At 53.0% G+C, this 14,200-nt stretch overlaps 2 protein-coding genes across 2 annotated transcripts; both read left to right on the plus strand.

Annotated features, from left to right (window-relative positions):
* Window positions 1-376: 376 nt before the first annotated feature.
* On the plus strand, window positions 377-1,363 carry G0S2 (G0/G1 switch 2). The gene is made up of 2 exons (XM_057400735.1): window positions 377-483; window positions 741-1,363. Exon 2 carries the CDS (start codon window positions 777-779, stop codon window positions 1,074-1,076), a length of 300 nt encoding a protein of 99 aa, XP_057256718.1. The 5' UTR covers window positions 377-483; window positions 741-776; the 3' UTR covers window positions 1,077-1,363.
* A 6,461-nt stretch (window positions 1,364-7,824) lies between these two features.
* LOC130594688 (11-beta-hydroxysteroid dehydrogenase 1-like) lies at window positions 7,825-12,866 on the plus strand. The gene is made up of 6 exons (XM_057400738.1): window positions 7,825-8,259; window positions 8,841-8,971; window positions 9,518-9,629; window positions 10,237-10,422; window positions 11,675-11,818; window positions 12,501-12,866. The coding sequence occupies exons 1-6, from the start codon at window positions 8,172-8,174 to the stop codon at window positions 12,770-12,772; spliced, it is 933 nt and encodes a 310-aa protein (XP_057256721.1). The 5' UTR covers window positions 7,825-8,171; the 3' UTR covers window positions 12,773-12,866.
* Window positions 12,867-14,200: the final 1,334 nt, after the last annotated feature.

Raw genomic sequence — 14,200 nt, forward strand, 5'->3', positions numbered from 1 at the left:
TATTTTACACGCTGTGGTCGCAGACTCTCACCCCTGAGCACCAGCTCCGCAAAGCTCCTATAACACATTCAGCGTTTCTTACAGGAGCAGCGTGGAAGAGCATCCCTAAGATCCCTGGCTCTGGAATCGGACACTTGGGGGGGGGGGGGAGGGGGGAGGGCGCCAGGGAGTTTTGTAAAACGGGAAATTAAAGGAAAAAAAAAAGAGAGGGTTTTTTTTAGCCTGGCGGGATCAGGGGCGGGAGCTGCCAAGCCGATGGGGGACGGGAACCGGCTCGTGCTGGCCGCGTGCTCGGGGCACCCCCGCCTCCCACCCCCTCCGGGGCCCCGCCTTGGTCCCGCCCGCCCCGGCGGCGATATAAGGCAGCGGCGGGGAGCGGAGGGGAGCAGCTGCCGAGCGGAGCCGAGCCGAGCGGAGCCGAGCCGAGCCGAAGCCAGCCCCGCCAGCCCGCAGCCTTCCCCGCCCCGCAGCTGCCGCCGCTGGGTAAGGAGATGCGCTGGGATGAGATGTGGGGTACCGGGGGATGCTGTGCGAAGAACCGAGGGGGTCTGGCTGGACGGGAAGGGTCTGCCCAGCCGGGGGGGCATGGGTGGATGTGTTTTCCTGGAGTGAGCCTCTAGGAAAAATCCCAAATCCGAACTTAAAACAGAGCTGGGGAGAGCTTGCATTGCTTGGAGAGCTCTGAGCACTACAGGGAAAAAGCAGCTGGATTTAACTATGTCCCTCTCCTTCTTTTGTAGACCTGACATCTTCCAGACCCACTGCAATAACGAAAAATGGAAACCATGCATGAGCTGATTCCCTTTGCCAAAGAAATGCTGAGCCAGAAGCCCAACAGGAAGATGGTCAAGCTGTACATGCTGGGCAGTGTGCTGGCTTTCTTTGGGGTGGTCATTGGTCTGGTGGAGACAGTGTGCAGTCCTTTCACCTCTGAAGGGAGGCTAGAGGAGGAGAAGAGACCTGCCCCGAGGCAAGAGCAAACGCTTCCCCACAAACAGGAGGATCTGATCTTGGGAAAGAGCAAGAAGCCAGGAGTGATGCAGAGGGCCCTGGTGACCAGGCAGCACGCCTCCTAAGAGCCCTGCACCAGAGGGGTGCCCGCTGAGCAACCAAGCACAAGACTCTGCTGTCCCGTTGTACCTGGTGGTGGTTCCAGCAAGAAGAGAGAAGTGTTGGCTGAAGGTGGAGACCGCAAGTGCAAGACTTGGAAGAAGTGAAAGGTTATATTTGCTGCTGTGCAGCAGTGGGGAAACAATACCTTTTGTTGGTATAAACATGTGCAAGATGCACAGCATGGTTTCTTATTTTTATTACAGATGCATTTTACAACATTTTGCAAGATCAATAAATATTTTATATGGTACCAATGCTCTCGAGCTGTGTTTATTCTCAAAGCCATCTCTGATGTGCAAATACATGTCACTGGCACCTCTGGCTCGGGTAGCTGAGGGTGCCCAGGGAACAGTTGAGGGTGGTGACTGCACCCTCACAATAAATCCCACTCCTGAGTCTGTGCTGGGGCTGATGGGGTGGCATTTCTGTACCTCCAGCAGCTGCTCCCCTTACAAAATAGTCCAACTCGGGTAGTGGGAGAAGGTGGCATTTACCTTAGGAGACAAACATGCCCCAAGTTGGAGGCGGGGTTGTACTTCATGGGGTTATGTGGGTTTAATGGCACACATTTGTCTCTGCCATGGCCCAGAACTGTTTGAACCCACCCCTGTCCATCCCCCAGCAATCCACTAACAGGCTATGGCTGCTGCACAGCTTAAAACCTTAAAGCTCATCTGTCATTCATTCCCAGGATCCCTCACACACACGCACACCCCAGCCACCTCACTGTACAGAGTAATGTTAGCTTCCACTGTTAGAGAGGTGACAGAAAAACTGAGGCATGGAGAGGCATGATGGCAGAGCCAGGCTGGAGGCTGTGGAAACAGAGATCCAAGCTTGAGGGCACTGCCAGCCTCATGAGAGCACCTGCACCTATTTAAAACCCTTTCCTGAGCTTAATAGGAACCTGTGGCATTGGGGACTATGGAATGTTAGCCCAGAGAGCCAGAGCTGAAAGAGTCTGTGCTATAGAAGGAAGGGAAATAGCCCTGCCAGTCACACCTGTGACAGAAAATCCCTCTTTATGTGCTCAGTGGCCAGTGGGACAGAAGACTGGAGGAGGAATCCCACACAAAAACTCTGTTCAAGCTTTCAATCAAGTGTAAAGCACCTTTTCTTCATGCAAAAAACACTTTAAAATGGCCTTTGAGAAGTACTTTTCAGTCCATAAGCAAGCCTTAGGTCTCTGGCAAGGCTGAACAATCCAACACCTCATTGATACCAATGGAAATTTCATGGGAAGACATGGAAGAACTCAGGCCTGAAGAAAGCCATAAACTGTTGAGCATCCATCATCCTCCCCCCACAATTCCACGTTATATGTTTGCGGCACAGCCTCAGGGACAGGGAAAGCTGACCTGCAATTCCCAGCAGCACACTTGAACTAAACAGCTCACAAATAGCTTAAACAGAGATCAGAATCACATCTTTGCCTAACGTAGCTGCAAACTCTGCTCATCACACATTGGGTCCCAAGATTAGCACTTCTGTATCAGTTCCAGGTGTCCCACCCTGCCTCATGGGATAGGGAAATTTAAATGATGAGGAGATGGAGCAGAAAAGCTGTGGCTGCCCCATCCCTGGCAGTGTTCAAGGCCAGGTTGGACACAGGGGCTTGGAGCAAGCTGCTCTAGTGGAAGGTGTCCCTGCCCGTGGCAGGGGTTGGAACTGGATGTGCTTTCAGGTTCCTTCCAACCCAATCCAGGTTGTGATTCTATGAAGATTCCTAGCACACACATGGCCTCCTCTCATCATGCCAGTGCCTTGCTGCCCACACCCCCTCTTCACAGCGATCCAGTCGCAGGGTTTAGGAGCTTAAAGCAAAGAGGTTCATGGAGCAATCAAAATAGCTCCTCCTAAGACAGCTAATGGGATTAGACAGCTAAATCACCGCACTGCACCGGCAGTTCTGGAGCCACCTTGGGGAAGTCGTGTCCTGCAGAAGCCAATCTCCTGCCTCCTGAAGTACTACAAGTTCAAAGGTTGTTACTGCCCACGTATTACCCTGAAAGGGGAGCCCAAGGGGTCAAGCCTATGCGTTACCAGTTCCACAGGGGATTGTGTTAATGTAAGGCAGGCCTGGCTCTCTGCAGAGTGGTGATTTAGACACGTATTCATGGCTGATTTTACCACAATGACCATCTTTCAGCCACAACGATAAATTCAGGGTGCATGGAGGCTTAGTAATCCATTCAACACCACTTCAGCTGTGATGAACGACAGACCTGCCAGATGGGTTAGATTAAAAGGCTTCAGCAAACTTCCCTGCCTTTAAACCACGGCATAGCTTTCCAAACCAGCCTGTTTCCCAGCTCCACCTCCCAATCCTCCCTCACAGCTCTATTCCCCCACCAAATCCTGGCCAGTACAACTGGCACAAATGCAGCCAGCAAACAGCATCCACACACAACAGAGCACGGCAAAGTCATTCCAAAAGTCCCTGTGTGAATTACAAAGACAAGTTTTAAGGACTGGGATATACCAGAGAGCAACCGGATGAACAGTCAGTACTAGTAAGGACGCATCAGGCAAGCTACATAAAGCATAAGGAGTATTTACAGCTAAGTTAAACCAAACTCCTGAAGGATTAGCTCTTGAGGAGAGCCCCATGTTGCCCAAAGCATGAGTTTCATTGCTGAGCTTGCACGAGGTTGATTTCTGTTTGTTCTCTTTAAGACTTGTCTGAACCCAGTTTACCCTGTAAATGTGACTTTTCCTGGTGCATTAAATCCTCAGGGAAACTGCAGCTGGTGTGAAACCTGTTGAGTACTTGTACCCATCCTGCAGCACCTCTTCAAAGATCCTATTTCAGCTTGGAACTGCTGTCCAGGCTTTCAACACCTGAAGCTGAAGGCCACCCAAGACCCTGCAAGCCCTCCCTCGCAGGCCAATTGCTCCAAAGGCATGAGCCAAATATCTTCGGAGAGCTCTCACTTGATATTTGCAGTTTGCACCCTGGGTATTTCAAGAGCTGCCAAGCTAAATTTAGGGGCCCAGATAAGTATATCAGCCTGTCACCCAACACCAAGGGGACTGGGAACATGGACAGCGGCCAAGACCCAAAGCAGCCACAGTACCAACAATCAAACATCAAGGCAGCAATTCCTGATTTGGTCACACTGGGTGTGAAAACCCCAGTGATTTAGTGCTTAGAAATGACATGAACATGACAGCACTTCACCTGCACCGGCAGTAAGAAGCAGTGTTGTGTCAACCCAAACCCAGTCACAGAGGCATCAACCCTAGGACCTGAGAGTGTGTTTTCCAGGAGTGGCACAGCCGTGACAGCGATGGTGCTTGCAGGATGTCAGCACCGCCTGCGGGACACGGCAGCACGTGGCTGTGCCAAAACACACACACATCTGTCATGGCTCAACAGCATTATGTTGACATCCACATCAGCCTAATGCGAGTGAAACCGAGGGCAGCGCTTCATCACGGTGATGCTTCTACCTGTAAAGAATCACAGCCTGGTTTGGGTTGGAAGGGATTTGAAAGCTCATCCACTTCCGACCCCTTGCCTTGGGCAGGGACCCCTTCCACTGGAGCAGCTTGCTCCGAGCCCCTGTGTCCAACCTGGCCTTGAGCACTGCCAGGGATGGGGCAGCCACAGCTTCTCTGGGCACCCTGTGCCAGCGCCTCAGCACCCTCACAGGGAAGAGCTTCTGCCTTATCCCCAACCTAAATCTCCCCTGCTGAAGTTTGAACCCGTTCCCTCTTGTCCTATTGCTACAGTCCCTGATGAAGAGCTCCTCTCCGGCACCCTTGTGGGCCCCCTTCAGATAGAAGGCTGCTCTGAGGACTCCACACAGCAAAGAAAGGGATTATGGTGTTCATGGTAAAGTATGCTGGGAAAGCTGGCTAAGCAAAATACTGTTTAAATGTCTACATGCTAAAGGCAAGCGGAGGAGGGGGAATCCTCTGCATTAACAAGGATTTGGTGAGTTGAAAGAAACAAGGATCACTCAAAAGAGAACGACAGAAGTGGTATCCCAGCCCCTGCCAAGGGCTCCAAGTCCCCGAGCTGCGTGCAGAAGCCTGTTGGAGCCACAGCCCTGCCCTGGAACGTGCTCCCTTCCAGGCAGCACAGGGCTGCGGGCACAGCGGGGGCTCTCCCGCAGCTCCCTCCTGTGCTCTGCCAGCTTGCTGTCAGGACAAGTTTCCTTCATCTCTGCGTTTCCTCCAGGCGGCACTAAATGAAGAACCCCCCTTGTGCAGAGCGGTTGGAGCAACGCCGAGCATCACCCCCTTGAGAAACACGCTTCAAACAGGCGAGCGATGCAGAAATGACTTCCAGTGGGGAGGATGCATCCTTCATAATCTGGGTAAAGCAGTTTCAGAAGCAACAGGCATCTCCCCCTTGCTCCCAGTGCTCCCACTCACACGGGGCTGGAGCCGGACATGCCACTGGGCTCCCTCTGCCAAGGCACTAAGGTTTGGCAGCACAGGGCCAGCACCAGCTGGGACGGGAAAACACTTCTCCATAGTCTCCTCTTCCTGCCCTGCTCTCCCTCCCGTCGCTCCCCACCCCCAGGAGGAGGTTAAAACCAGTCAAAAACAAGCTCTTACGCTGCAGAAAGCAAAACAAACCCAGAAAAAGCTGCGAGTGGGAGTGAGGAGCAGCAGCACCCTGCAAGGGCGACAGCGGCCAAGAGCAAACCCACGCAGCAGCCAAGGGTGGCCAGAGCCTGCAGCACGGCCCCCAGCCCCGATGGGGACCACGCCAGCATCCCCACGCTTCATTTCCACATGAGACACCCTAAGTGGCACACGCAAAGCTGGTGCTATAAAAAGTGTGTGTCCAAAACATGCAGTATTTCAGTCATTATCAGCTACTTTGTCTTGCACGAAAACCAAACCCAAACCCACAAGTCTCATTAAGCAACACAGCATCGAGGCAAGAGAAGCATTTGGCTCCGTACCCAGCAGACTGCCTCCAGGCCCACGTCTCCCCGTGCTGATGCAGAGCAAGGAGCATGATACCTTCCCCACGTGCTTGCAGACAGTGCACAAAGGTTGTCAGTTATTGCTTTACTGCAGTATCCCAACTCCAGTAATAAACAACAATACCTGGAAGGGGTCTCCCTCCCTGCCGGCAACACAGACAAGATCACAGCTGAGGTAAGTGCACTCTGCTTTTCACGTCAAGGAATGAAATGGTTGCCCCATGATCACAACCCAAATCCAAAGCAAAGGGAGGGAGGAAGCAGCAGAGCGACCATACTGGTGGTATTTTCCCAAGCTGGGATGAGGGCTTCTCGGTTGAGAATGAAGTTGAAAGGCAGAAAAGGAAATAATAATCTATAAAGCAGAAGCAACACCGGAGAGCCCCACTGCCCTACCAGGTAAGCTCCTAATTTAACTCATCTTTCTTTGAAAGCTGCAATAGGGGAAAAAGATGTCTTTAAATAATTCCTCCTGGCTGATTCAGGCAGAGGGGTCCAAGAGGGACAACTGCAGCATTGTGCCTACGTAAATCAGACCACGGTGCAGCCCCTACACTGCAGATGAGGCTCTGGTCCCAACAAACATGTTTTCCCCTAGCCAAGAAAGCAGAGAATCTCACAAGACAGCTTCAGGAACACACAAATCTACTGCAGCATCCCCATTCCATGCACATTGCAGGTACTTGTACTCTAGGATCAAGGTCCCAGCACCAGACCAAAGCTTGCACATCATGTGCACCTATTGCATAAGATCGACGGCATTGAACGAGCTGCAGCCAAGACTCAGGGAGCAAGCGGACGTTAAGTGGTGTTTCCTCACAATATATTCACTTAGAAGTAAGTCAAAAGCTCTTACAAAACTCAAAGCAGGAACCACAGCAGCAAAGACCCTTATTTCTTTGCAGAAATCAGAAGCCAGGGTTTCACTCCAAACCTCCCTGTGCCGAAGTGGCCCCTTCAGAACCGGGGTGGCTGCATCCCTGGTGATGGGCTCAGCTCAGCCCCTTCTCCCTCATCTGTCTCAGCAAAGTGGTTTTGGAGCTGTTTAGCAATGGTACACGCTACTAGGCCCCTATTCCCCAGCATCGTGGTGTCAGAAAGCTGCTTCAGGGTGCAGATCAGCAATGGTGTTCTGGTGTTCAGTTCTGGTGTCTCCAACGTAACGACACAGAGCTGATGGAGCAAGTCCAGAGGCCACGAGGACGATCAGGGACTGGAGCACCTCCTGTATGAAGACAGGCTGAGAACACTGGGGCTGTTCAGCCCGGAGAAGAGAAGCTGAGTGGAGACCTCAGAGCAGCTTCCAGTGTCTAAAGGGGGCTACAAGGATGCTGGAGAGAGACTCGTCATCAGGAACTGGAGTGACAGGATAATGGGGAATGGGTTTAAACTTAAACAGGGGAGATTTAGGTTGGATATAAAGCAGAAGCTCTTCCCTGTGAGGGTGCTGAGGCGCTGGCACAGGGTGCCCAGAGAAGCTGTGGCTGCCCCATCCCTGGCAGTGCTCAAGGCCAGGTTGGACACAGGGGCTTGGAGCAAGCTGCTCCAGTGGAAGGGGTCCCTGCCCGCGGCAGGGGTTGGGACCGGATGAGCTAAGGACCTTTCCAACCCAAACCAGGCTATGATCACAGCACAGGACCTTTAATGCAGATGGAGCTGGCTGTCACCCTGCAGCACAGGGGCCGCGGGTACCTGACCCGCATCTCCCATGCGCCCAGCTGAGATGCCAGCAGGAATAAAAGGCGCTGTTTAACCACCTGCACCGGGGCTGCCTCTGATGTTCTCCAAGTGAAACTTGATGCTGCTCGGCAAAGACACACCTCTTCAGGGTGTTGTGCAAAATTCTGCATTTTAACGGAGGACAGGAAATATGAAAAGAGCCGGGCAGAACCCAACCGGCACCGCCGGGTAGGCCGAGGCTCTGCCACCTAAACCCAAGGGTTTGCTTCCCTCAGCCAGCCAGCTCTGATTTTTCCAGTGCTTTGGAAGCTGCAGCTCCTTCACTAACAGGTTTTAAAGGATTGGCATCGCTGCTTCCCTCTGCAGCAGCTCAGCAGAGGGACTTTTCCTTCCCTTCTCTCTTCATGCTTTATTTCCTGGCTCCACAGTGGGATGGGTCAGTTGCAAAAGATTCTCATTCCCTTTTTGGGACTGGTTTTGGCCTTCTGGTTTTATTCTGCGAGGGAGACTTTCAAACCGGGTAAGTATTAAAAGCGAATCTGTCTTTAAGGAAAACTGTTTAAAGCCACATTTGAGTGTTTTGCATAGAAACTGTAACAGAGCTCGGACCAAAGTACGTCTGAGCCCTTTGTGTGGTGGCTGATACTGGCAAGTTCTTTTAACAGAGATATTAAATCAAGATGAGCAAGGACTATGCAGAAACGCTGCCTGAGGGAGCAGGTGAGGCAGCGGGTGTGAGAAGAGGGCTCTGGACACTCTATTTTCCATTGTGTAGCAGAAGAATTTACAACCATGACTTAAATGTTGGATTCTGAGTTCTGAAGCATGCACTTTGTGGGTGATTTCCACTACAAAATAGCCAGGGCGGTGATAAGCTGTGTCCTGACCTGTGGAAAAAGGCGCTGTTCCCATGGCACTGCAGGCAGTGAGGAGCTGCCTTTCCCAGCAGATGGAAGAGATGCCCTGGTGCTGGACCCTTTGCACTTGCAGGCTCACTGAGCTTCCAGTTTACTTACTGTGAAAGGTGGTAGGGGAGGTTTTAATGTATATCTTTTCTAAGTAGCATGTGGATAACTTAAATCCCTGTGCCTTGGTCTGCAGAGATGCTGAAAGGGAAGAGGGTGATTGTCACCGGAGCGAGCACCGGAATTGGAGAGGAGATGGCGTATCACTTGGCACGGATGGGATCCCACATTCTGATCACAGCACGGACAGAGACCAAGCTGCAGAAAGTAAATGGCAAGCCGAGCACTCACATGCATGTTCATGGCAGTGCACACACTAACATGTGAAGGCCAGTCTTGCATCACAGGTACACACATGAACATATGCACATGTACTTGCCATGGCACAAAGGCCAGATAGGCACAGTCACATTCATGGCTACACATCCTCATGCTGCCTGAGGCTCCTGCCTGCACAGAAGTCCCTCTTCTGCAGATACATGCACTCTGCATAGCACATACTATGATATTTGAACTTGCTTAGTTATGTACACATAGGCCCATACACACAGGCTCCCTCAGCACACACACACCCTCATTCCATGGCAATGATATACAATCTCCTGCTCACCTACACACATGCAATTCCAGCACCCATAAAGAGCCAGACTGCCTTGGGTAACGCATTCACCAAAGGAATCTGTTTTCAGGCTCCCTTTGAAGCTCCCAACACTCCAAACCACATCCCAGGGAACGCAGACACCCTCTTTTGCTACCACACCAGGTTCCCTGGGGCAGGGCAGCGGTTTCTGATGCACGCTGTTGGTGTGACAGGTTGTGGAGCGGTGCCGTGAGCTGGGAGCAGCATCAGCACAGTACATCAGCGGCACCATGGAGGACATGGCCTTCGCTGAGCACGTGGTGAAGGAGGCACAGACCTCACTGGGTACGTTCATTGACAGCGGAATATTGCACCTCACCTTGGACATGTGCCTTTCTGCCATGTGTCTGCTAAAAGAAGCGGGTGAGATGGAGATAGGGTGAGACAGGAGGGAGTTTTTCCCCCTAATTCTGCCCTTTCAGACCTGGCTTCATCACTCAAACTGAACTGCACTCTCAATTTCAGCTCGGTGCCCTCGTGACATCCTGTTCCAGTACCACAGCCCTGGATTTCATCACCCCCAGCCACTGGGTTCTGAAACCATCAGGCCCACAGCAGCCCTGCTATTGCGGTCATGGGTCACGGCTGTGGAAACGCAGTATTTCAGCTCTGTGTGGAGCACTCCTCCTCCCCGGGCCCACAGACACCTCCAGGGTGACCTCCCTTGCTCCACGGCACTTGTGTCTTGAACCAACAAAACCCCAAATCACAATAAAACATTTACTAGCAGCCACCATCTGGGCTAAACCCCTGCTCTAGAGATGAGAGACCACGGCTCTGACCCAAAAACCTGATTTCTTTTGATTACATTTACTCTGCTCCCAGGAACGGCTCTGATTTATGGTTGTAGCCCTTTCCCACCCAGCACTCATGCCTGTTCCTCTGCTCACAGGAGGCCTGGACATGCTGATTCTTAACCACGTGGGCACGTCGTACTTTGGCTATTTCGATGGAGATGTTGGGCACGTCCGAAAGCTCCTGGAGATCAACTTCCTCAGCTACGTGGCAATGACCGTGTCAGCCCTGCCCATGCTGAAGGAGAGCGAGGGCAGCATCGTGGTGGTCTCCTCCATGGCAGGTAAGTGGGAAGCGAGGTAGGTGACACGGGATGCAGTCAAAAGACACCGTGGGCTGATTTTCACACATAGCACACAGAGTCCATGCATTCTAAAGGAGCCATAACTGCTTAACACACCCAAACACCCCCACACACAACCTAAATACGTATCTATTTTGCATTTTCTCAATGGAATTTGTTCTCTGATACAATCCAATCACCCCAGTGTGCTTTTTGACAAGCCCTGTAATTAAATCCCACATCCTGCTGTCAGGGCCATTAGAGCAGCAGAGCTCAAACACCCCCAGTTTTGGGGGAGGAAAGCGGAAACCCAGTGATTTCGCACTGCATCAGTTCTCTGCGTGTCCATCTGGTTTGGTAGGTCAAGTTCCTGCTAATATTTGTGGAGGGAGTTGTTGACTGACTCTATTCACAAAAACATGACTCTGTTTAATAGATTTCTGTTAAGTCAGGAAACTAAATTACTAACAGATGTCCCCCCTCCCAGCCCGTATGGTGGTTTGTCTTCTGATCAGCTCAGCATCCAGAGTTTAAACTTTGCTCCATCTCTCCCCCCTGAGGGTTTCATAGTTACTGCGGGTCGCTCATACCCTGAGCAGGGACATGAGCCTCGGCCTTAAGACCTTAAAAGAGCTGGAAGCCTGTGGGAAAATTAACGCTGCTGTTCAGGTGCCAGGGTGACATTTTACTAACAGTAAAGTATGCTTCTAAAGAGTTCAGAGGAGGCCACGGAGATGCTGGGAGGGCTGGAGCAGCTCTGCTCTGGAGCCAGGTTCAGAGAGCTGGGCTGGGTCAGCCTGGAGAAGGCTCCTTAAGGGGAGACCTGAGAGCAGCTCCAGTGCCTAAAGGGGCTGCAGGAAACCTGGAGAGGGGCTTTGGACAAGGGCCTGTAGGGACAGGCCAAGGGGAATGGCTTGAACCTGCCTGAGGGGAGACTGAGCTGAGCTCTTAGGCAGAAGCTCTTCCCTGTGAGGGTGCTGAGGCGCTGGCACAGGGTGCCCAGAGAAGCTGTGGCTGCCCCATCCCTGGCAGTGTTCAAGGCCAGGTTGGACACAGGGGCTTGGAGCAAGCTGCTCCAGTGGAAGGGGTCCCTGCCCGTGGCAGGGGTTGGAGCTGGAGGAGCTTTGAGGTCCCTTTCAATACAAACCAGTCTTGGATTTTACCCAAAAGGGAGCTTATCTGATGAAGGACAAAGGAGAGGTTCAGGCAGAGCAGCTTTCCGTGCTATAACAGACCTTCACTCTGTGTCCAGGTAAAGTCGGGTTTCCTTTTACGGTCCCCTACTCTGCAACTAAGTTTGCCTTGGATGGATTTTTCAGCTCCCTGAGGCAGGAATTCCACATTCAGAACATTAATGTTTCCATCACTCTCTGCATCCTTGGCTTCATCGACACTGGTAAGATCAGTGCTGTTTGATCCAGGTGCTGAGCATCATCTCAGCTTCTCATCCTGCCCTTCAACTCCCTTTGCTACTGATTCTCCCCTTTAACTGCTGCTGCTTCTCCTCTAGGCCTGCTCTAGGGCAAGTAAAACACGCTGCTCCTGGTGTGTGTGTGATTCTACCTCTCTCCCACCAAAAACCACCCTTATTGGTGGTTTTTGCCTCTTGCCCCATGCTATGTAAAGCCAGCCGCTACTACAACCTGCAATTCAGTTAGTGCAAGTGCTCAAGGCCAGGTTGGATGGGGCTTGGAGCAACCTGCTCTAGTGGAAGGCGCCTCTGCCTGTGGCAGGGGCTTGGAGTTGGATGAGCTTTAAGATCCCTTCAAACTCAAATCACTCCGTTATTCCTCGTGCCACCCACCTCCCATTAACGCCATTGAGTGATGCAACAGCGGGTGGGAAAGCAAGCTCTGCATGCACCGGGCAGCGGAGGGGAGCCCAATCTCACGCATTGACTGTTTTCCACGCGCAGACCGACAGGTCCACGTTTAGCGTTTACAAGCCCTTCTTTACCGGCTTCTCGTCACCGGGACGGGCCCCTCGGTGGCAGTGTTCTCTCTCCCCGGGCTGAACCCCGAACCGGAGGTGCCTGTTTCGGTCCCCCCCGGTGATGCTGCCGTTCCCCCCTCCCGCAGACCGCGCGCTGCAGGCCGCCGCGGACGTGCTGCTCGTACCCCCGGCGCCGCGGGCCGAATGCGCGCTGGAGATCCTGAAGGGAGGCGCGCTGCGGCGGCGGGAGCTCTATTACCGGTACGGCTCGACCCGGCTCCCGCTGCTGCTGCGCGACTGCGCCGCCGAGCTGCTGGACCGCCTGGTGCGCAGCCGGTACCGGCTGGACCGCATGGGCAGCGGCCAGCGCCGGCCCCCGACTCCCGGTAACGGAGCTGCGGGCTCGGTGAACCGGTAGCTCGGGTTCCCCGGTGCAACACCCTCCTCTGCCGGCGGACACGGGTCCTGCCTGCGCACCGTGCTGGCGCGTCGGAGATGCGGGGCTGTGCGGGATGGGGAGGGGGGGTCCCCTCCCGGTATTCCCGGTTGAGGGAAACATGGGGAACAAGCCAGTTATGAAATAAAAGTCTCTAACCCAACTGTGCGTTCGCTGCGGGGTTTATCCCTTCTGCTCCACCATGATGCCCCCGACTCGCCTTCCACAGGGCGGCAGAGTCCTTGTGATAATCCCTCATTGCTTCATTTTGGGAGTAACTGCCTGTTGTGCATGTGCAGCCACGGCTTCACTCCTAATGTCCTAGCATAGGTCAAAAAGAAGGATTCAACTAAACTAAGGAGGAGAAAAATGACTGCTACTGCTGAACCCAGGACACTGCCCTTCAGCCTATTTTTTCCTGGCTTTACGGCCAAATTAAATGCACTCTGCTACCCAAATAAAACTTCCCAAACTTGGTAGATTACTACACAAACATAACTGGAAGATGCCTTCTAGATGGATGGAGCTGCTGCATTGATACCCCAGGCTAAGAGTTCAGGCACCATGAGTGATGCACATGGAATGCAAAAACCACATCCCAAGTGGGCTCCACACCACTTCCTGGGCACTGACAGCAGTGCCCAAGCTGATGCATTTACATCTCAAATGGATCCAGGCACCTAAGCACCATTACCTATCCTGAGATAAAGCAGTGTGCAGCCTCCCCAGACCCTTCCCATTGAAGCACTCCCCAGGATCTGTTTGCTTCTCACTTTCTAAGACAAACTCAGGAACCAGAGTTACTGTGCAGGTTATCCTGAGATCACCTACACAAACCAGCACATAGAGTGGATTTTGCCCTTTAAAAGTCTGGACTGGAGCAAGTCCAGAGGAGGCCACAGAGATGCTGGGAGGGCTGGAGCAGCTCTGCTCTGGAGCCAGGCTGAGAGAGCTGGGCTGGGTCAGCCTGGAGAAGGCTCCTTAAGGGGAGACCTGAGAGCAGCTGTAGTGCCTAAATGGCAAAGGAAACCTGGAGAGGGGCTTTGGGCAAGGGCCTGCAGGGACAGGCCAAGGGGAATGGCTTTAACCTGCCAGAGGGGAGACTGAGATGAGCTCTTAGGCAGAAGCTCTTCCCTGTGAGGGTGCTGAGGCGCTGGCACAGGGTGCCCAGAGAAGCTGTGGCTGCCCCATCCCTGGCAGTGTTCAAGGCCAGGTTGGACACAGGGGCTTGGAGCAAGCTGCTCCAGTGGAAGGGGTCCCTGCCCAGGGCAGGGGTTGGAGCTGGAGGAGCTTTAAGGTCCAATCCAAACCACTCTATTGTTCCTGGCAGGACAAGAGTGCAAAGGGACAGCCTAAAGTCCACAGCACACTTCCTATTCATTAGTTTAATGTTTGCTGAATCACCGGAAG

The sequence above is a fragment of the Pezoporus wallicus genome, unplaced genomic scaffold (assembly GCF_028554395.1).
Source record: "Pezoporus wallicus isolate ANWC-B61680 ecotype Strahan unplaced genomic scaffold, APGP_CSIRO_Pwel_v1 scaffold_7736, whole genome shotgun sequence".
Classification (NCBI taxonomy): domain Eukaryota; kingdom Metazoa; phylum Chordata; class Aves; order Psittaciformes; family Psittacidae; genus Pezoporus; species Pezoporus wallicus.

Bases quoted from the DNA above. Each gene is read 5' to 3' on its own strand.
- G0S2 (XM_057400735.1), top strand. From the start codon at position 777: ATGGAAACCATGCATGAGCTGATTCCCTTTGCCAAAGAAATGCTGAGC.
- LOC130594688 (XM_057400738.1), top strand. From the start codon at position 8,172: ATGGGTCAGTTGCAAAAGATTCTCATTCCCTTTTTGGGACTGGTTTTG. The intron at 8,972-9,517 runs GTAAATGGCAAG...TTGGTGTGACAG, and splicing joins CAGAGACCAAGCTGCAGAAA to GTTGTGGAGCGGTGCCGTGA. The intron at 10,423-11,674 runs GTAAGTGGGAAG...CTCTGTGTCCAG, and splicing joins GGTGGTCTCCTCCATGGCAG to GTAAAGTCGGGTTTCCTTTT.